At 39.5% G+C, this 23,467-nt stretch overlaps 1 protein-coding gene across 1 annotated transcript in view; it reads right to left on the reverse strand.

Moving 5' to 3' along the window:
- Nucleotides 1-23,467, reverse strand: part of LOC124533730 — a 100,123-nt gene that overhangs the window by 13,871 nt on the left and 62,785 nt on the right. The window contains exons 3-5 of the mRNA XM_047109182.1: nucleotides 18,139-18,631; nucleotides 4,965-5,073; nucleotides 315-397 (exon numbers count right to left, since the gene is read on the reverse strand). Coding sequence (XP_046965138.1) covers nucleotides 315-397; nucleotides 4,965-5,073; nucleotides 18,139-18,631 — 685 coding nt within the window. The remainder of the gene's footprint in view (nucleotides 1-314; nucleotides 398-4,964; nucleotides 5,074-18,138; nucleotides 18,632-23,467) is intronic.

Here is a 23,467-nt window from a genome sequence, read left to right on the forward strand (position 1 = left end):
GACTATCATTTCATCATAACAAGTCTAAGCAGCTTAGATATCAATATCTTCACACATGCCTAAGAACCTCAATCAAACCAAGAGTTTAGCCCAGGACGGAAGAGATCGCGGATTGCTGATCGCGAGTGGCTGGTCTTGCTGATATAAAAATATCAGTAAGACCAGCCACTTTAATCCGTGACGAAGATTGTCATCGCAGTGGTTACTTTGGTGGTAAGAATCTCAGATGTCTCAACTATCCAAAGGCACTTTCCAATGTGTGGGAAAAATTAGGTGACTAACACATATGCATAGATTCCTATGTATATATTTACCTGTCGTCAGCGGTGTATTGCTGCGTGCCGGTCGTGAGCAGTTCCATTGGCAGCTCGTCGTTTTTCCGACGAACCCACGAAACCTGTATAACATATTTTTTTTAGTATTTGCGAAATAATTTATTTCAAAACTCTTTGTCAATTTTTAGACGGTAAATGTGTTTTTGCTTAATAGACGATATTCAGATGAGAATGTTAATATTTTCACACTTTTTAGTTTGTGATTTTTTTAGTAGTCTTAATTTGATTTCGTTATTAATTCTATAAATTAATAAGTCTTACAAGTATATTCAGTGTTTTGAACGAGATAAATGTTTATTTGATTATGCTTTATTTTATATATGAATTCTCAACCATTCAACTTTCCCATAGTTAGAATACTGACATTATTTATTCAGCAATAAATTTTAAGGTTTTACAAAAAATAATCTTTCACATCGCCAATTTTTATACTTTTATAAGAGTACGTCATAGTTTTCCACTGATGGGCTGGAGTCTGCTCTCTGGTGGACTTAGGCTGTTTTTTATATTATTATTACTCATATATATAGGAGTTCTGGAAACTTAAACGTTATTTGTATAACGCTGCTGCAATGCGGAATGCAAGCTCACCGAAATCCTTGATGATTGTCTAAATATTATGTAGGCAAACTACGTCCTCGAGAGAAAAGAGAAATGTGTCGCGTAAATGTTGTACACAATTGGAGTCGTTGACAAAATTCGTGTAATTTATACATATAGCGACGTGCGTTGTTCATTACATCACTCGAGCCGCTAGGGAAATATACTTCATATCGCATCAACCCAAAACTAATTAAGATGGAAGAAAGATCTCGTTGGGTTTTATGTTATTTATACAAAAAATATATAAAGTGCGAAAAAAATTTTTGTAATAAATTTGTCCATAAATAATCCACTGCTGGGCTGAACATCCTTTCTTGAGGAATAGGTTTAGTACTTCCACGATATTGGTCGGATTCCACGTTATGCATGTGACAGATTTTTATCCTACACATGCAGGCACTTTGCCAATGCTTTCTAAATGTTTCGACGAATGTTTGGTAAATAAAGGAACCACTTTGGAATATCTAATAATGTTTGTATTTTGTCATTGGTGTCTTTTTAACTTCTAACAATCTATTTCAACTAAAAACCATATAAACTCAATTTCATATACGTTTATGCAACAATAGTTTTCATTTTTATTTTATAATTTAGGAAGTTGTTGGGCTAATATGCCAACTAATGGTAAGTGGTCATCACTGCTAATAGACAATAGCGCTGATAAATATTAACCTTTCCTTACGTCCCCAATGCCACATCGTTCTTGGAAACAAAAATGTTATGTTTCTTGTATCTGTAGTTGAGTAACTACAAACAATTATCTCACTGAAACTCAGAAATACCGGACGTATTGATGTTTCGCGTCTGGTTAGTATTAGAGCTGTCTTTAAATAAAATTTATTGGGTCTCACATAATGACCATGCCAATTTACTGTGTAAATGTTTCTTAACAAATGGGTCTCGAATAATGATCCCAGTTTTTTTTGACAACTCTCTCACTTGTTTTTCCAAAGTTCTGGAGCGTGTTGACACTAAAATCTTCTATCATCTAAATGGTGTTTGCATTTCCGACCTTAAACAGTAACCAAGTAAAAAGAAAAAACGTTTTGTTTCAAGCAAAGATTATAAACCTTATATTACGAGAAACGGGCACGCTGATTAATTTGACATATGTTATAGTAATTAATCAATTAATCTAAATCAATTATCAAAAACATTTATCATTTAAGACTGCTTACTGTTAACGTTAATTGGATATTGGCAACAAATTGTATCGTTCACGAACCTCGCATATTAATTAGACCAACATGACATTATCATAGTAAATTACAATAGTATTAAATGATTTGACCGTAATAGCCTGTTATTCATGATTCATGTTCTATTACAACAACACTATAATAAGCAAACGATAGGCAATTATATTGTACCTGTTCGAAATTTAAATGCAAGAAATATTAAGCTATTATTTTTCAGTACGATCCTAATAAATATTAATAAATAGGGAAGTTGTCGTTGAGGTAAGAAAGGGACTAAGAAAACATAAGCGTTACAGCAAATCATTCGTACGGATAAAGTCGAGGTACTTAAGCAAACTTATTCATTTCTGTAATTAATTTAGAGCCGAGATGGCCCAGTGGTCAGAACGCGTGCGTCTTAACTTGTTTGCTGGTCCAAACCCAGGCAAGCACCACTATATATGTGTGCTAAATTGTGTTTATAATTCATCTCAGCCTGGGCGGTGAAGGAAAACATCGTGGGGTAAAACATGCGTCTAATTTCATCGAAATTCTGCCACATGTGCATTCCATCAACCCACATTGGAACAGCGTGGTGGAATATGTTCCAAACCCTCTCCTTAGTGGGATAAGAGGCCTTAGCCCAGCAGTGAGAAATTTACAGACTGTTACTGTACTGTTTTTACCGTATTAATTTCTGAATAAAATAGGAAAATAACATTTATGAATTCAATTTTTTTTTCAATATTAGAAAAAGAGCTTTAGTCTAGGAATGTAGGATTTATACACTTTTACTTTTGCTTTACTTAAATAATAAATATATATTTTGAAATAACAATGATAACAGTAAAATACAGTCGACACGAGAAGTAACTTAAATAAAAGGTAAATTTTACTATTGTACTGCACTGTATTGTACTGCATTGAGCTTATGTCGGCAGTATAAATCGGCCTCGCCTTCCAACGCTGATTTCCAGCGACCGCCTTACAATAATTGATGTTTTCAAACAACAATGCAGCTTAAAATATATTTGCCGTGCTGGTTTCCTGTGTTAGGAACTTGATATACTAGAAAGTTTGTGCTTGGGATTCTCAAAAAAATCTTTATTAAATATGGAAGAGACTACACAAGCTTATAATAGTCAAAAATCTACCACTGTTTCGTTACCTACCGAGATATATTTTAATTTCATATTCACAAGTATGGATTTAATGTTTTCTTGTACAATAATATTAAATATATTTTCGTTATTTGAAATAGCTTGGAGGCGGTCAAGTTAATCCCAATGTGTGCAATCAACTAAAAAGTCATTTTCCATGTTAATATCCTTTATCACACAAACGCTCTTAACGATTCTTTTGAATTTTACAATTATTTATTTTTTCTTTAACGATGTCTGGGACCCTGTTGTGAAAACATATACATTTCCCCAAGAGTTAACCCTGTGTACGTACGTCACAATTTCTTGAAATATCATTTATGTTTGCGTACATACATAACATTATAATAAACGAATTGAGCGACCTTTATTATAAAACTGTAGCTCCAATTCGTTCGTGTAAATAATGCATATCATCATTAAAAGTTACGTCATGGTCAAGTTTCGTGAGAGTAGGACTTGACCCTTCGTTGTTATTGCTCTTAAAGAAAAACCGAACACCAAAGATGTCCTGACAAAGACTAACAAGCTATCTCCCTTATTCTCGTTCTCTCTTCACCTTGCTAACTATAATATATTCGATTATGGTTCTACTGAATAAAATAGACGTATTATTATTGACTAGTGGGTCTTTCCCAAATTTTGCGTTTATTCAAAAGTTTTTTCGAGGAAGTTTAGCGTCAAAATGATGAAACCTTTCTACAGTTGGAATGTTTACGTTTTCTTTCTTTTTTTTCTTATACAGTCGTATCACCAATTTCTAACCGGCCAGTAACTTTTTTCCGATCTCTAAAATAATTATTTGTTATATCGTAATAATTTAGTAAATTGCATTCAAGAATACTCTTTATTTGCATATGTGTGGCTGGAGCTCTTCGAAATGAGACCATAATCGACTTTTTATGTGCAGCTCGTCCCATAATCGTTGGGATAAAAATCGGCTTACACTATTAATATATAAGATATGAAATATTTATAACCAGCCTTTTTCATAAACTGATTAATAAATTATCAAAAAAAAAATAACATAATATATTTTTTATGTTATTGGTACGCAGACGAGTAATTGGGCCATCTGTAGGCAATTGGTCACAATGGTAGTGTAAGAAATATTAACTTTTTAAATCACCCATGCACCATCCTTGGAAAAAAGATGTTATGACCCTTGTGTCTGTAGTTGCACTGGCTTATCCTTTAAACCGGGATACAACAATACCCAGTACTGCTGTTTGTCTGGTAGTATATCCGATGAGTGGGTGGTAACTACCCAAATGGGCTTGCAAAAGCCCTACTACCGAGAAAATTTACATTGTAAATGAATATTGATTTTTATACTTTGTAATTTAAAGCAATAGCTTTAGAAAAATTATGCAATATTAATATAAACAAGTGAAAAACTACGCAGGGCGTGTAGTACAATGCATTATAAACAACAACAGCAGTAGCAGCCTGTACATTTCCCTCTGCTGAAGTAAGGCCTGCTTTGAGAAAAAGGTTTGGAGCATAATTCCACCACGCTGTTCCAATGAGGGTGGATACAACGAGAATGTGTAATATATAAGTCGAGATGGGCAGATAAACATCGTATACATACGAATATGTATGTAAAAACGCCTAACTATTCATTTGTCTTCGTATATCCTTAATCCGTGACTGCTGGAAAGCTGGAGTGCTGGAACATACATTACCAGTTTATCGTGAAGAGCGTCAACTTTGCAGTCCAGATGTGCTGTGGAACCAACCAGCGCTTCAATTTCTGGTCCAGCGGCTACGTAGATACTGTTGCCATTTCCTGGTCTAGACAAAAATATTTTAGTGTTAATAATAATGTCTAATGATCTAAAAACCGTGGAATTTAACTTAGTGCTAAATCAGAAGTAATACAGAAGTTACAAGGCTTAATTAAAAAAAAATATTGTTACAAGAGCAACCTAAGCCTTCAATATGGTGTTATGACATTTGATTCTTTATCATAATTTATATCACATTACTATTGCATATTATGAATATAGCAGGGGCTATTGTATTAACTTTATTATATACAATTATTATTGTAATTAATTGATCAATAATGTGTTAAAGTGTAATTAATATTATTTCATATGACGTAGCATTTTAAATAGGATTGAGCTGTCATTAGAAAACAATTGGACGATAGCGTGGCATTCTAAAATATAGAGAGATTGGAGCATCATTGTAAAACGTTATATTATTTGGCCATCCCGAACTACTGAAATTACAATATATTTTTTAAATTTATGTGCGTTAAAATATCGGTTTCCCTCATTAATTGTGAACGAGGAAATAAAGCATTTGAAACACGAGATTGTCATGTTTTATTAATAAAACTGTAAGTCAAAATAACTTTCTCCTGATTGCGATCCCAAATTGAGACGGCAAATAAAAAAAAGGATCAGTGTTCTATATTAATCTTGCGTGCTTACTTTAAACGAGTACATAAAAATCAATGGTACAAAATTGCCCTTAAGTTTCTCGTAGAACAGTACAATTTCTTAATATACATATATATGTATATATATAACAAGAAATGATAATGCTACGGTTGCGGAAACTTCTATCAAGAATAAACTCAAATGTCAGATTTGACCTTGAACTATAACTCGATAGAAACATTATATATAGCTTGATAATTATAATGTTTCATTGATTGACAGCTTCTTTAATCTCACTAGTGGGTAGCATGACAAATTTCGCGTGACACCTATGACAGGTTTTGGCTTGATTTTTGTACGTTTTATGTTTGTTTGTTTTTTTATGTACAGCCATAGTCGCTCTCTACTTGGCCAGAACTTTTTTTGTCATATCTACTGAAGAATTCTCAAGGCAGCCCAGAGTCTCTTGACACTTGTTCGCTTTACTGCTATTTGGTATATTGTAATTATAGATTTATTTGGATATAATTTAACATGTAGATCGCATTGTGAGTATAATGGAAGCAGCGGAAAAGCGGAAACAGATAAAATTATAGTTAAAAGCATTCTTGCAGGATACTCGTGAGGTATAACGTGACATTAAACTTAAAGAGCATCATAAAGTTTTCATTGTTTTCGTATACAAAGAAATATCTTTATAGTAATGCTCGTCATATTTTTCGCTACATTTTAAATCGGAGAGTAAAATGCATGACGTTTGAAGTGTTGTTTCTATTACGGTATTATAGGAAATTGTTGTTTGAATACCTTCATGATAAAAAGTCAACAAACTAACGCACCTTTTTTTTCTCGCTGAAAAAACGCATTACGCGCTTCCCCCACGTGATGGAAAATGGGAGGGTGTGTGGGACTCCCCGGAGCCCTGGACGCCGAGTGCGCACAGGTACTCCGGGTTTACCCACTAAAAAACCAGCGGTACTCTCTCCGTCTTTCGGCGGGCCCCAGGGATTGCTTACGCATGCTACCGTGACGCAACTAACGCACCCTGCCCATATAGGTGAGACCGTTAATAATATTATTCATTACAAAAAAGGTCTGGCATTAAATATATGCTCTCAGTAGAAAGAAGCTATACTATATATATGTATATAGAAGTGTTTACAATTGATATTAATTGATTACAATTTGCAGGATTCTAATATAGAAACAAGATCAGCAGTGGTGTCAATTATCAAAAATATATATAGCAAGTTCAACTAACTCACGTGTTGTAAATAATATTAGCGTTTTACCTACCATTAAAACGCTTATTAAGTTCTTACCTGATTCAAATCCCAATAAATATATGAGAGGGCAACACTGTTTTCCTTCTCTTTCTTTCTCATTCGTCAATGACCTAGTGCTGTCTCGCTCGCACATCATCCCACCCTCACCTGGCAGTGTCGAACTTCAATTTGGTTTGACGTCCCGCATTGTATCTCATGTAATAGTCCAGCAGTCAGGACTTATATTGTTGGGATTTGAATCAGGTAAGAACTTAATAACCGTTTTAATGTTAGGTAAAACGCTAATATTAAGTTATGTGCCGTGCTTCAAATCCCAATAAATATATGAGAGGTGTTTGTTATCGCCCCTGGTGGTGGATGCCAATGTGATTATTCTTAATTTACACACAGGAATTCGATAAAGTAGAAATACTAGATAGCTTGTAAATCATTTTCGTGGGTGATGTGCTATGGAAGAACTTACTTAATACAAATGAAAATCAAGATTAAAAGTCTGATAAGAGTTATTAATCAAAATATATACTGACTATGAAATAATTACAGTTTATCAGAATACTATGAAATATGTAACAGTTATTTAATTAGTAATATCTCAGATATTATTACTTAGGTATATGTACTTGACGTTAAAAAATTATGATACTTAATTTATTATTAATTAAGTAGTATTAAGTATGTACAAAATATATAACATAATCAGTACATAAATGTTCAATTAATATTACAAAATTTAATCAATCAAGTGGTGTGAACGATTCTGAGATTCCACAACTTTTAGGGGTCGAGGGCGCTGTACTTGCGACTTCCCTTTGGTAATATTTCCTGAATGTATCACCAGAGCTCCAATTGCCTCTAGCTAGAATATCATCGACTGAGAAATTTTCTGTCCAATTCTTTGATGCTACAGCGGCTCTAAAGCTACCAGGAGTAGCTTTAATACCAGCGTCTTTCAATACAGATTTCACCCATCCTCCAATAACTGTACGTGTGGCTGCTTGAGCTGCACCTTTGGTGCGTATAAACAGGTTATTGCATTTTGCCAACGATCTACGTTCTTCACTAAGAGTGATAAGTCTATTTATCCAGAAAATTGGATCCAAACATTTATTTGTTTTATTACGACTCAGTTTCCAGCCTGACTGTCTATGATTTATTGAGTCTGTTTTGGAGCCAAACGCTGGCCAAAATACTACAGCGTCTTTTGATAAATATACCATATGATTTGAGTCACACATCAGTTAGGTCATGGACCCTTCTTCCTGAACATAACAATAGTAGAGCTGCTGTGTGTCTACAGGTGTCGTATAAATTACTGTCTAGTTTTCTTTGGACCAGGTGACTCTTCAATTGGTTAATATCCCAAATAGGAGGTTTAGTTTCCTTAGGTTTCTTGAGCGCAATTGCTTTCAACACCTGTCTAACTAAAATATGGGAACTTATGTTATTGGATAATTCTGCGTTACAGAAAGTGGATATAACTGATTTATGTACGAGTATGGTGCTATACGATAGACCTTCAATATTATGTAAATCAGCCAGATATCTTGCAACATCACTTCCAGAAGGGTCAGTTAATTTCACTCTGTTTGTTAGGGCCCAACGAGTCCATGCAGGTCTATATGTATTAAAAGTAGATGGTCGCCAAGCAGATTTCAGTAGGTCTCGTTGCGAACTCTTCCAAGTACTCAAGGTTGGAGTCCACCCCCACATTTCCATATCTCCAACGTCATTTCGTTGGCACCCGTAGGTGGCCGGCAAGTCGTTACGTCCAGCAGGACTCTTTCGAGATTTTTTATTGTGTAGGGGGCTGCTATGGCTCGGTTCCGTAGATCTGCCTTCCAGAATACGCGTTCCCACCGGGGAACTACTATCAAGAATGTTCCTGTTGCTTGATTTATGTGTCGCAGAACTCTTGGAATTAGATAGGGTGGTGGGAACACCCATGCTAGGCGATAATCCCATGGTCTCGCTAGTGCGTTGAAAAGAGCAGCATTCTCGTCGTTCCTGTCGAATGTTCCGTATGTTGGAACTACATGGGCATTTTTCGAGGCAAACAGATCTAGTACAGGGGTACCCCACTTGCGAAGCCATTCTGCGGGTACTCGCTGCCTCGACAGACCATCGGCTTCGGTATTGTACACGCCGGGTATGTGATGGATGGTAAAATGTATGTGAAAAGTATCCATGATTTTGAATATTGTGTACGCTATTTCCATCAAGAGAGAAGATCCTGTTCCGCCCTCGTTGCGTAAATATGCAATCACTGTTTTGTTGTCCGTTTGTATTAGGATCGAACTGCGTTTCAGGGTTTGACAATGACTTTTTAAGCATTTTAAAATGGCTAACATTTCTTTCACATTGCATTGTTGTTCTGCAGTGTTCCAAGTTCCTGTTACATACTGGTCGTCCAACATTGCACCCCAAGCTATGCTTGAAGCATCTGAGGTCAGATAGTGCTCCGGATATGGAACATGGAGCAGGGTTCGATTCCTGCAATTTATTGTCCACCATTTCAGATCTTTTGTTGCTTGACATGTTACAGGAAAGTATTTTAACGGCTGACTTTCGGGTAAAGTTCTGAGCTGTTTTTGTAGTCCTCGATGGTTCAGTCTGCCTCTGCGTACAGCAAAACTTGCAAAATTTAACAATCCCAATAGGCTTTCCAGCTCTTTCCGACAGGTTTTTCTCTTTACTAGTAATTCTGATACCACGTTGCTGATAATTTGATATTTCTCTTCTGGGAGAGCAATTTGATTTAGTCAAGGGTACCATATTACCCCTAGATATTCTAATGATTTTTTCGGCACAATTACGGACTTCTGCCAATTTTGTTTCCAGCCCAACTTGAGTAGGGTTTTTATCACAATTTTCATGTGACTTTCTAAAACCGTCAAATCTTAGCTTACAATTAAAAAATCGTCGAGGTAGACTATGATTCTGATTCCTTGATTTCTCAGAGTTTGAGCAATCCAATTTGTTATGGTAGCAAAAGTTTTTGGAGCCGTATTCAGACCGAAAGGAAGTACCCTCATTTCGAAGAGGTTGTTGTTGTAGACTAGTCGTAGAAAACATCTGTGCGACTTTGCAATTGGTAGGTGATAGTACGCTTGTGACAAGTCGACTTTGCATAGCCAATCGTTTGGTTGCAGAAAGTTTGGGATTTGATACATGTTTATGAGTTTGAAAGGGCTTGTGTCTATGTAATCGTTCAGTGTTTTGAGATTGAAAATTGCTCGAGAGGTAGCGTTGGCCTTCTGCCGCAAGAAAAGGGTGGAAATAAAGCTTGGACTTCGATCTACTTTCTCGATCACTGCATCTTTTTCGAGTGTTTGAATGATCTTGGTCATTTCTTTGAATGTTGGAGTTTGATAAGTGCATTTTTGCAGATTTGGCATTGATAATGGTGGTTTTCGAGCAAAAGGTATTCGGTACCCTTGCAACATTTTCAAAATTATATTTGGGGCACCCATTTCTTTCCATTGAAAGTGATATTCGGACAGCTGACCTGCCCGAAGGGGTTGTAAGTCAATATTTACATTGTCTATTATTTCCTTTATATGATGGAGAGCCTGATCGCTTGTCTCCTCCACGGGATGCGTTTCTTTGTCCTCTTTTAGCCTGTCCGCTGAAGCGGCCTCGAAAGGAATCACGGCTGTGGATTGGATGAGCTCTCCCTGCGTCACGATAGAAATTAGACTCACCGTGCTGTTCTACACGATTGCAATTATAGTGTGCTGACATGGAACAGCAGTTGCCACCTTGCGCAGGCGCATGTTGTTTACTTCTGTTGCCACCTTGCGCAGGTGCAAAGTTTCGGTTTCCCTGCGCGGGTAAATTAAGTATTCCACTTGAGCTTGGTTGCGCACCAGGCTTTTTGGAATGAACCCTTGGTTGTGACCAGAAGGCTTTTTTCACGCCACCCGCTTTTTCGATAGCTGTGCAGAAAGCGGTAGGTTCAAACAGGAATTAATATGACGGAGGAATCTTGCGAAGAGTACTTTTAATGAGCGGATCTTTCGTTAAGGTTAAAATATTGTCACGTCGTTGTTCTACAATGTCGGCTCTGCGACCACACACTAATTGCAAGGTATCTGAGGACACTTTGTGTAAGTCACCTCCAAGGATAGTATTATCTTTTTTCTTTAATAGATTCATATGAAAAATTTTCACCAGAGTTTCGGATCCAGGATAAGAAATCTCTTATTCCCGTCTGCAGTGCTTCTTGCTGTTTAATAAGGGCAAGGGTTAATGCAGCGTAGGACCTCTCAGATAGCTGAAGATGACGAGAACGAGGAGTCTCAAACGCTTTAAGTTCCTCATTGCATTTTTTCATTCTATGAAACCGGGGGAACAAGAAAATACCTTCTGGGCCTCCGCATACCGGATACCACTCCATTCAGGGCTATTAAATCTTTGAATGCCTTGTAAAGCTGTTAAATATTCGGGGGCTGTATTTGGTACTGACGGCTCCTTGACATTAGTACTGAGGGTAATATTGAAATCGGAAGTTACAGGAGTAGACGCCCTTACGTCATTCTCCTCGTCACTGTAAAGTTGTCTACTAACATCCAGATGAATATCGGGCACTCCTTGTCCCGGACACGATATATCTGTTGTTTTAGCATGAGTATGATAGTAAAAGTGATTTTGCAAATCGTTTACCTGTTTTGCCAACTTTTCAAGGATGTTGTCGTTGCGCCTGCGTCGTTTGGTCTTTTTATTTTTAGTTCTTCTATTACGAACTGAGGAAGATGAAGTTGATGAACTTGAGCTAGTGGATGACGAACTCGGCGAACGCGTCCTCTTTTTATAAGCTCCACCAACTTTTCCTCCGCTTTGAATTTCTTTGTCATTATTATCCATAGTAAACTGCAACAGCACTTATTTTAGAAACCCTCAAATATATTAACAAATGCTTAAGCCAAACATTTTTTATTTATTTGGAGGGTAAATGAATATATATATGTAATATTTAAATAAATTTACATAATATTCCGAACGGAAACCCGTTAAATCGTTAAAATGTATTAAAAGTTATCATTATTACGTATTAATAATTATACTTATTGTTTTTATTACTTACGGTCGGTTTTTAATACTTGTTGCAGAATGACGGTCAACCTATTTTGACGAATGGATGAATTCACAAGTAGGTCGTTTAATTCGAATTATAAATTTAGTGAAAAGTCACTTTCAACTTAAATTCAATTCGACCTTTCCGAGTAAGGATTCGGATGCCAATGCGGGACGTCGAACCAAATTAAAGTTCGACACTGCCAGGTGGTGGTGGGATGATGTGCGAGCGAGACAGCACTAGGTCATTGGCGAATGAGAAAGAAAGAGAAGGAAAACAGTGTTGCCCTCTCATATATTTATTGGGATTTGAAGCACGATACATAACTTAATAAAATAAATAAATATTGGACAATATTACTAGCTAAAGCACTTGTGTTATGCAAAATCAGAAGTAACGACGGCAACACAAACACCCAGACACTAGAGAACATAGAAATCTAATGAACTTTTCTACATCAACACAGGAATCGAAACCGGGACTTCGGATTCGATCAGGAAGGTACTCAATACCTTGTAACGATTTGACTAGAACATATGTATATATTAATTGAAAACACCTACAGCATACAATAAACAAAACGAAAACAAATTTTTACTCAACCTAAATGTTAGAATACACCAAAACAAATCGACTACGAAAAACAATACTGTATTTGTTCCGTTTAATCCAAACAAAATAAGTAAACTATAAACAAACACAACAAAACTATTACTTGCGAGTAGTAAATCGAGTTACACTTTAGATTCTAACAAACATTTCGAACTTAGTTTATGAAGATAGTCGAATATATTTGAAGGGAAAATTGAGATTCGGATTAAATTACAACGTATAAATTCATAACATTATGTAAATTCGTAAATTAATTCAAATGATGTAGCAATTAAGAGACATCGCTTAAGTGTTTGAGTATGAGCTTATTAACATTTTTTTGAGGAGGACGTATCCGACGACTGTTGTACCGTCATTGATGTTTCGATGAAGATTCCGGTCTTATCGAATTTTATATTCTATGACGTCACCGAGTTTGAATTTGGAACCACGAAACTAACGCAACAAAAACCAGCCTAGTCGAGCCTAGAACATTTTATTCTATCACCAAAAGAACCTCTTTTTATAATAAATAATAAAAAAATATATAATAGCCTTTAAACGTCTCGCTACACAAATGGGTTTAGGCCAGTAGGCCAGGCTACTTACTACATTTGAAGTTTAGATATAAATAAGTAACAAAAAACCTTATCTGTATGTGGGCCTTATACACAGAAGGGTGGGAGTTTATTTAAATTATTTCAATACACCCGTATTGTTTCTAAATGTTTTCTTATACCATCGAGTACGAGATAAATACGAGTGAATTATTACAAAAACAATTTAATCTCGTGAAAATTCACTGATATGTGTAACTATAAACACATTAGGTGATCACGTAATATATATATGTTGTATGTGGCAAAAAAGCAGGCTCACCTGATTAAAAGTGATTACCACCCCATCCATGGGCGGTGGTAATCACTTTGCAATAAATACATTGGGGCTTGTAGGTGCGTTGCCAGCTTTTGAAATCATGGACTTTACTCTTAAATTATTTTCCTACTATAAAAGAAAATATGTAGAATAGTGTAGGCTCTCTGTTTTATTGTAAGATTATTGTGGTAAGTGGTACCGAACCAGCATTGTTATAAACACATCATCCTGCTGCCCTTATGCTTCTTCCATACTTCTCTGTCTGACGTCATCGCACAAGTTTGGAAATAATGTTTATTTCCAAACATATTGTCTTTCACACAATGATTACACACACAATTTAAGGGACAACCTAAAACAACAACAATGTAAGTTGGCAACGGATGGTAAGAAATTGCTTATACTTTACTTGGTGGTGGAGATTTGTTCGAGCTCGTCTGGGTAGGTACCACCCACTTATCAGATATTTTACAGCTAAACAACAGTACTTGGTATTGTTGTGTTACGGTTTGAAGGGTGAGTGAGCCAGTAACTACAGGCATAAGGGACGTAACATTTTAATTCCCAAGTTTGGTGGCGCATAGGCGATGAAAGAAATGGTTAATGTTTCTTACAGCGCCAATGTCTATGGGCGGTGGTGACCACTTACCATCAGGTGGCCCATATGCTCGGCGACCAAGCAACAGCATTAAAAAAAATACATTATTTTTAATAAGCGGAAGTAATCATCCAAAACAAAACTTTGTATGTAATGTTTAATTAAAGATACTCCCTATTATATTAGACATAAATAGATTATTATGAATTGTGAAGTTGAGCCTTTAGTTAATTATAACTTAGAAGAGCTTCGAATAACATATAATTAAGAATGATTAAAGGTTGTTTAGCTGTTTGATGTAAAATCGAGTACAAGAGGAAGCGTTGCATAAGGCGGCTCGAAGACCTAATTTCCGGCAGTTCGTAGATAGTGTATATATTTAATAGTAGGTATGTATATTGGTCTTAATATTGCTGATGTATATTTATTATTACCAATACAATTGTTTGTATGTTTGGTATTTGTTGAGGGCGTCTAATGAAATCTATATTAATATTATAAATGTGAAAGACTTTGTCTGTCTGTCTATTGCTTTTTCGCGGTCAAACCGCTGAAGCAAACTTGAACTTCAAGAATTGACATAGGCTACATTTTTGACATTTTTTTATGGTATAGGTTGGCGGACGAGCATATTGGCCACCTGATGGTAAGTGGTCACCATCACCCATAGACAATGCCGCTGTAAGAAATATTAACTATTCTTTACATAGTCAATGTGCCACCAACCTTGGGAACTAAGATGTTATGTCCCTTGTGCCTGTAGTTACTATGGCTCACTCACCCTTCAAACCGGAACATAACAATACTGAGTACTGATATTTGGTGGTAGAAAAACTGATGACTGGATGGTACCTACCCAGACGGGCTAGCACAAAGCCCTACCACCAAGTACACATGACAAAGAACACCCTAAAACGCGAGTTTAGCCGCGGGCGACTATTATATTTTAGTATATTAAGGTCGATTATATTAATGTTACGAACACAAATCGGTGCATGTTGTGTTCTTCAGTAACTTTGACTACCTCCCTAGACGAGTGGTGATTACACCGGTTTTCATGGGTACGCCACTCCGAGGTCCCGGGTTCGATTCCCGGAGTCGATGTAGATTACCATAAGTTCTCTATGTTGTCTTTGGTCTGTGTGTTTGTGGTACCTTCGTTATTTCTGATTTTCCATAACACAAGTGCTTTAGTTACTTACATCGGGATCAGAGTAATGTATGTGATGTTGTCTCATATTTATTTATAAAAAAAAAAAGTAACTGAAGATACATTTTAGTAGGTACTATGTACTAAGAATCTTATTATTTATTTTATTAATACTATGTAACAGACTATAAAATATTTTTGAAGTAATAATGTATTATGTGGAGGAAAACCGCTTCGTTACGTAACGGGTAACGGCAACAGTCTCTCAGGCTTCCATTTCTCTTAGGCATATTCAATAATTATTTTATGTTAGCACTCGTGTCGGGCGTCCCGAGATGAATACGTGTTTTTATTAAAAAAAAAAAACTGAATTTTATTTTATAATTTACGCCTTAGAAAATCTAAATATTACTATAGACGGTCGATTCTATCGATACTAAAAGAATAAAATGTTTTTTTAACCAAAACCAAATATATCATATTATAATTATTTAGAGTGCGAATTTGGTAAGTAAACTCTGCCAACATAGCTCATTTGTTATTTGTAAAGTACATTATTCCAGATGACCATTTTTGATATAGTATATACAAATTAGTTAGTTCAGCTAGTTTTTTTTTGGTATTTTACCAAATATTGCCTTAACAGCTATCACTATTAACATCTTTGCAACTACTAATACAAGTACTATCCTACTTATTTTTTATTATTTTGTTTTTATGATATAGGTTGGCGGACGAGCATTTGGGCCACCTGATGGTAAGTGGTCATCATCACCCATAGACAATGACGCTGTAAGAAATATAAACTATTCCTTACATCGTCAATGTGCCATCAACCTTGGGAACTAAGATGTTATGTCCCTTATGTAGTTACACTGGCTCACTGACCCTTCAAACCGGAACACAACAATACTGAGTACTATTATTTGGCGGTAGAATAACTGATGAGTGGGTGGTAACTACCCAGACGGGCTTGCACAAAGCCCCACCACCAAGGAATATTAGTGTTATTTTAATCCCATTTTTTGGAGAAAAGAAGACCGTGAACCCTATTCTTCTTTCAAATATTGAAATTAAACGTAATGAAACGACAGTGCAGTGTCATATCTAAAACGAGCAAAGTCGTGCACTAAGCAACGTTCCTAATTCCGAAGAAGCGAAATAGCACAGTATTTGCATGTTTTTCCATACCGTACGTTACGAGTAAACACTGTACTTAACCAAAACGACCGTATACGTATAGCTCGTAAGTGTTTCGAATGAAATTGTCGCATTGACCTGTATTTTTATTTTTAGAATTATACGTTTATATTGCTTTTTACTTGGCGACGAATATTTTGGATGTATTTTTTTTAATTGATCGTCTGATGTTTTTGGCGAAGGCCTTAAGACTTAACTTGTATGCAGTTTCAGCGAATATTTTGGATATTTTGGATATTTTTTTGTTTTTTTTTTTTAAATGATATTATATTTTTGGTGAAACAGCCTTAGACTAGACTAGAGGGTTAGACTGTCTCCGTAAGCAGTGACGGTTTCACGGTTCATCATGAAAGTTTCTTATCACGTTCTGCTGCCGTTTTATCCTCACTTGTGATATGTTATTAACGCGCAAAAAGTAAAGACTAAAAAACGTCCTAATTGGGACGTTTGCCTTTAGTCGTTTTACTTAGTAATACGTTATAATATATCATAATTAGGTAGTAATACGTTTTGCGTAATTAAAACATCTAGTTATCCCTTTTACTTATTGTTTTTATCAAGCTATCCTTTTTACTTTTAACGAAATGTAAAAATAAACTAAAATAAACGGTCCCCGTTTTTCTGTTGTTTAGTATGGGTATAACATATCTGTTTATTAGAATATCATTGGCGTGTATACTATACATATATTTCGTTGTTATTATTATTATTTTTAATATATGTATATGTTTTTCTCAGCAGCAGGTATTTTGTTCATGTACGGGCATGGCCAAGTAAATGATCTTATTTATGTATTTAATTAGTTAACGTATCTTGAATGAAACAACGGACAATACGGCGTGTATTTAGGATGGCAGCTTTTTGCACGGTGATTTATGTATTTTCTGGAAGTTGTAGGAATATAATACTATGTTGTAGAAGGTTTAGAATTACTCCAGTACTGAGTATCAGTTATATGAGTACCAGTTATTATAAAATTGTATTTATTTTGCCAACCCTTTTTTGTGGGATATCAACAGGACGATTTTACTTTTACTGTGCGATCAATAATATGGTTAGTTAAAACGAAATATTGTTTATACAAGCGCGTTTAAGTGTGGGTTGTTTCATATTTTACGGATGAAGAGTTTGCATCACTGTCAATTTCAAACCCGTTCAATCGTCCGTGAACTTCATCGATGGTTGACATGCGGTTGTTTTGACTCGGCAAGCGTAGCGTTATCAGTTTCATGTGTTAAATATAGCAAAGAGGCAATCTATACTCATAGATGTTGTGTTTGTTACCCGACTGCCAAAGAAGGAGGGTAATGTTTTTCGAGTGTATGTAAGTATGTATGTATGTCTTTTCCTTTGTGACCTCCTGTAGCCTAAACGGCTTGATGGATTTTGATGTATGAGGTATCGTTAGATTTGTCTTGATTACGGGAGTGTCATAGGATACATTTTATCCTAAAAGTCCCACGGGATAAAGACATAATTTGTAATATTAAAATGACCGCATATATGTATACACGGTCTTTATACCAAGATAACTTATTTGCAATTTTTGACTGTTTTTCGGCTAATCTCTGGAACGATTCGAACTATTTTGAATTGAGTTACACTGGCAGCTGATGTTATAAGGAGTAACTTCGGTTACATTTTATAATTATATAGATAGCCTGTATAAATAATTAATTAATTAAAATAAAAACCTTTCATTTCGATGTTGATGCGTGTTCGAATAAGTATCAAATATGTAGTTCAGAAGTGGAGCACTGGAACCAGCTTCCCCTGGCTTACGTCTCCTTTCCATTGCCATCGGTTCTGGATCAGACGTAGCCGTTGTCACTTGTACATAACTTAAAGTGTAATTTTCATCCGTCCTTATCACATTAACAACCCGTCTCTTTCTATTTCTCTTATTATCATTACTTGGCATTGGTTTTGGTACAGCGCCATCTTGATTACTTGTCACAGTGAAGTCCTGACAGCACATGTAGTTAGTATTCTCTGTGCTCGGGTAATGTTTTTGATTACTATTTTCGAAACTATTTGGTTCATTAAGAGTGTAATTAAAGTTGTGGGGTTTAGCTTGATTGTGCGAACTCGAGATATCGTGTAGCATTTGATAAACTTTGTTTAATGTGGGCCGTGAAGTTGATTCCTGTTCTTCTTTCGGTATCGTTGATGAATCCGCGTCAGTTCCTGGAAAGATGAATTGGATTAATTAATAATGTCAAACTATACGACAAATCTTGATTTATTTAAATATCGACAGCTTTCTATTAGAATATACATAACGATAACAGCCTTTAAATTTCCTACTGCTAGGCGTCTTCTCCTTTTGTGAAGAAGGTTTAGAGCATATTAAACCACGCTACCCCAAAGAGGGTAGGTGAATATAAATGTGGTCAACATTTCGTTGAAATAAGACAGAGGTTACCTCACAATATTTTCCTCAACCGCCGAGCACGAGATTTAAATACAAATTAAGCACATGAAAATTCAGATGTGCTTGTCTGGTTTTGGACCCGCAATCATATTTTCAATCTGGCAACATAAACATTGACAGATACTCTTTATGGCGGGAAATTGTTGGTGGAGATATATAATTACATTGGGCGTGTAAAACATTAACTATAATTATTACAAAATACTATAAGAAAACGTAAGAAACATCGTTCGATTTCTAAGTTAAGCAAGTTCTTTCACTAGAATCACATTCATAATACGGAAATTGTTTAAATCTTATTAGATGAAAAAGCAAAAGAAATATGTATTATAGTAATAAAATAATAATTAACTTTATTAATAATTAAGTTTAGCATAATAATGATTTAAAAATATTATAATCATACAATTCAATTACAATTAGGTAGGTTATAAAATAATTTGTAACAGCCAATCCCCTTGTTACAAAATAATTATGTATAATTTGGTTTCGCTTTATGTGTTTTTTAGTATATACATATACATTTGTGCGCTATATGTGAGTGTTTGGGTGTGTGAGAAAAGGAATGAACGTTGCTATGCTTATAAATCAAGTTAAGGTATTTTTCTGCTATTAATTGATGATTTATCTTCTGTATCGTAAAGCAATGTTAAATATTGTCAAATGTCTACACCCGAAAATTACGAATAATTATAGACTATTTAGACTTTGAACTCATATACTTCGAGACATAATATCATTTAAAGTAACAGCCTGTAAATTACCCTTTGTTGGGATAAGGCCTCCTTTTAAAAAAAATCAAAATCAAAATAAACTTTATTCAAGTAGGCTTTTATAAGCACTTTCGAATCGTCATTTTACAGTTAAGTAAAGCTACCACCGGTTCGGAAAGTAGATTCTATCGAGAAGAACCGGAAGAATTTTTAACATTTAAAAAATACAACGTCATGTTAATTAAATACAATTATTTAAATTAATGTATTCTTTTTTTTTTTTTTTTTTACGCTGGAAAAACGCTTTGCGCGCTTCCCCCACGTGATGGAAAGTGGGGGGGTGTGTGGGACTCCCCGGAGCCCTGAACGCCTAGTGCGCCCAAGCACACCGGGTTTACCCACTAAAAAACCAGCGGTACCCTCTCCGTCTTTCGGCGGACGCCACGGGATCGCTTACGCATGCTACCGTGACGCCCTGACGGTCGGCCCGCTTATACGGGCCTTCAACAGCTAGGGGGGATTCCCAGGGTACTGGGACCCCCCCTGGTCCCTACGGCGCCTATTGAGGCGGAGAGAGAAGATGCGCGTAGCGCCTTTTCCTTCTCCCCGGTCGTCTTCTGCGGAGCGTGTCAGCGGCGGCATTTTTTTCCCGCTCCCGCTCCGCTGCTTCCTTCTGCGACATGACACTTTCGCAGAAGGAGCGCATCTCTGACCAGCACACCTCGCTACCGAGCATGGTGATGATAACGCTCGGTAGCGAGAGGTCTCCGCCCATAGTCGCCGCAAGGATGTGCCTCTGGGGCCCCCACGCAGCACACTCGTACAGGGTGTGGTACGCCGTGTCCACTGGCGCACCACACTCGTGGCAGGAGGGTGACTCCTCCCGCCGCGCTATCCCGTGTAGGTACTTACCGAAGCATCCGTGTCCGGTAAGTACCTGCGTCATTCTATACGACAGTGTGCCGTGCTTCCTCTCGACCCAGCGACTCAAGTGGGGACGGATCGCCTCCACTGTCGCTAGGCCCGCCGTGGGAGTCCCCAGATCCTCCTGCCATCAGGCGATCAGGGCTTGCTGGGCTAGAGCCCTGATCCGCCCGATCTCCGCCGACCCTGGACGGTCGCCGCGGTCCCTCGCCTCGACCCGGAACCGGTACACTTCCGCGAGCACCTCCGCCTGGAGCTCCCAGGGCGGATCGCCCGCGAGAAGTGTCGCCGCAGTCCACGACACCGTACGGTACCCTCTGATGCCTCTCACCGCTATGACCCTCTGTGGCTTTCGCAGCAGAGCCCGATTTTTAGCGGTGAGCGGTGAGTCTATCCAGATCGGGGCACCGTACAGCGCCATCGACCTCACTACGCCGGAATAAAGACGCCGGCATAGTGACCCCGGCCCTCCCACATTCGGAAGGAGGCGACCAAGAGCGGCAGCGGCGTTGATGAGCCTTGGGCCGAGATGAACAAAATGCTGCCCGAAGCTCCATCGTCCGCCCAGAATCACCTGGGCCTGCACCTTGATAACCGTCCCCTGGACGGTGATACTCGCCCCTCGTGGGGGTCCTTTTCGTGGACCGTGAAAGAGGAGGGCCTCCGTTTTGGATATGGAGACCCTCAAGCCCAGCATTCCCATGCGGTCCACGGTGAGAGCCGTTCCGACTTCGGCAAGGCGAGCCGCCTCCCGGAAGTCCCGTCCAATCGCCGTGACGAGAGTGTCGTCAGCATAACACAACACCCCCATCCCGGGAAGGACGGGAGCCCGCAGGAGCCAGTCGAAACCGACGTTCCACAGAATTGGGCCGAGGACCGACCCCTGTGGAACGCCGCAGCCCACTCGATGCCGGACGATCCTCCCATCGACCCCCGCCCAGAGGATCTCCCTGTCCTGGAGGTACGCCTCCAGCAGTCTCCTCAGATAGGTCGGCACCCCATGGTATCGGAGTGCCTCCCGTATCGTCTCGAAAGGGAGACTGTTGAAGGCGTTCGCCACGTCAAGCGACACAGCCAGGACGACCTGCCCCCGGGCCACCGCTTCCGAGTCTTCAGGGCATTCAGGGCGTCGACTGTCGATCGGCCCGCCCTGAATCCGTACTGCGCCTCCGAGAGACCCGGACCGACCTCCTCGAGGTGCTGAACGAGACGGGCTGCGAGGACCTTCTCGAAGAGTTTTCCCGTCTCGTTCAGCAGCACAATTGGCCTGTATGCCGAAGGGGAATCCAACGGCCGACCTTCCTTCGGCAACAGGACCAACTTCCCTTCTTTCCAAGGCTTCGGAAACTGCCCGCTGCACAAACACTCGTCGAATAGCTCCCGAAGCCTTGCACCTAGGTATTCCAGGGCGTCGCACAGAATACGCCCTGGAACCCCGTCCGGACCCGGCGCCGTCTTCCTGGCCCTCAAGCGACCGAGGGCCATATCCATCTCCCGCTCCGTAATCAGTGGTGAAACCACTGGGTCTTCGGTCACGGAGCGGGGCGCCATCTGCGGAGGGACGTGCTCGCCTGGATGGGGGAAGAGTTCCCCAACCAGGCGAAGGAGAAGTTCCGATGGCATCGTCTCGATGACGGGGGCGCCTTGGGTGCGGAACTTCCCGCGTACACCGCGGTACGGGCGCCCCCACGGGTCTCGATTGAGGCCCGCCAGAAGTTCCTCCCTGGCCTTCTCCTTGGCCTTGCGTATCGCCAGCTGCAGCTCTTTTTTCAGCTGGCGATAGGCGTCCAGCAACTGTCCCTCCAAATCCGTGTCGAGGCCGTTGCGTCTTCGACTACGGACGTAGGCCCTCCGTGCCCGACAGCACGTCGCCCGAAGGTCGGCGATTTCGGGCGACCACCAGTATACGTGTCGGCGCGGAACTCTGCGCCGGGTCCGAGGCATGGCCGCATCGCAGACTTCCTTGAGTGAACTGCGCATCCGGCCTGCCAGCTCCTCTGCGCTGGCGCCCTCCCTCCTCGCTGCGGAACCCCACCGCTGCACGATTGCGCTCTCCTTGACCAGCTCTCGATCGACCTGGCCAAGAGACCACCTCGGCAACGTGGTCGGCACCCTCTGGGGTTCCGCCGGCCTGCGAGAAGTGGAGATCTCAAATCGGATGTACCGGTGATCCGATAGAGTCTCCACCTCCTCCTCCACTCTCCAATCAACCACTCTGCGTGCTACGACAGCAGTGGCGAACGAAACGTCCACCACGGAACCCCCGTGATGGAGAACGCAGGTGTGAACCTGTCCCCTGTTGAGAAGGGACAGGTTGGAGAGCAGGGCCCACACCTGGACGGCCCTCCCTCGCGGATTCGTGACAGGGTTACCCCAGGCACGCGACTTCGCGTTTAAGTCGCCGAGAACCATTATCGGTTTCGGCGACTGCCTGGCCACCGCAGCTCTGACCAAGCCGAGATAGGTCTCGAACTCAGCCAGGCTGCGGTTAGGGGAGAAGTACGTCCCGACGACGACGTACTCCCCCCACTCCACGACTACGTAGCCCGAACCCCTTTCGATGAGTGAGAGGGGGGGGCCCGTTCCGCTCCTCGTGAGGACCGCTACGGTGTCGTCCAAGTCTCCCAGCCAGTGAGGTAGGGGAGGGACGTAGTAGGGTTCACAGGCCACCGCCAGGTCTACCTGCCACTCCGCCATGGACTGCAGTAGAAGATCCTGAGCCCCGGCGCAGTGGTTGATATTCGTCTGAAGGAAGCTGAAGTCTGCGCTCATGTTGACATTGCAGCTTCCTCCTCAGCCTGGCGTCGTCCGACGTTATTGGTAGTCTGAGTAGCGAGGGCCACCTTACCTTTCGTGATGGGGGGGCTACATTCTTTAGACCCCATCACGTGCCCGGAGGGCTTGCCGGCGTCTGCGCATACTACGCAGCGCAGCTTCCCGGTACATGTAGAC

Source organism: Vanessa cardui, chromosome 11 (assembly GCF_905220365.1).
Source record: "Vanessa cardui chromosome 11, ilVanCard2.1, whole genome shotgun sequence".
NCBI lineage: Eukaryota > Metazoa > Arthropoda > Insecta > Lepidoptera > Nymphalidae > Vanessa > Vanessa cardui.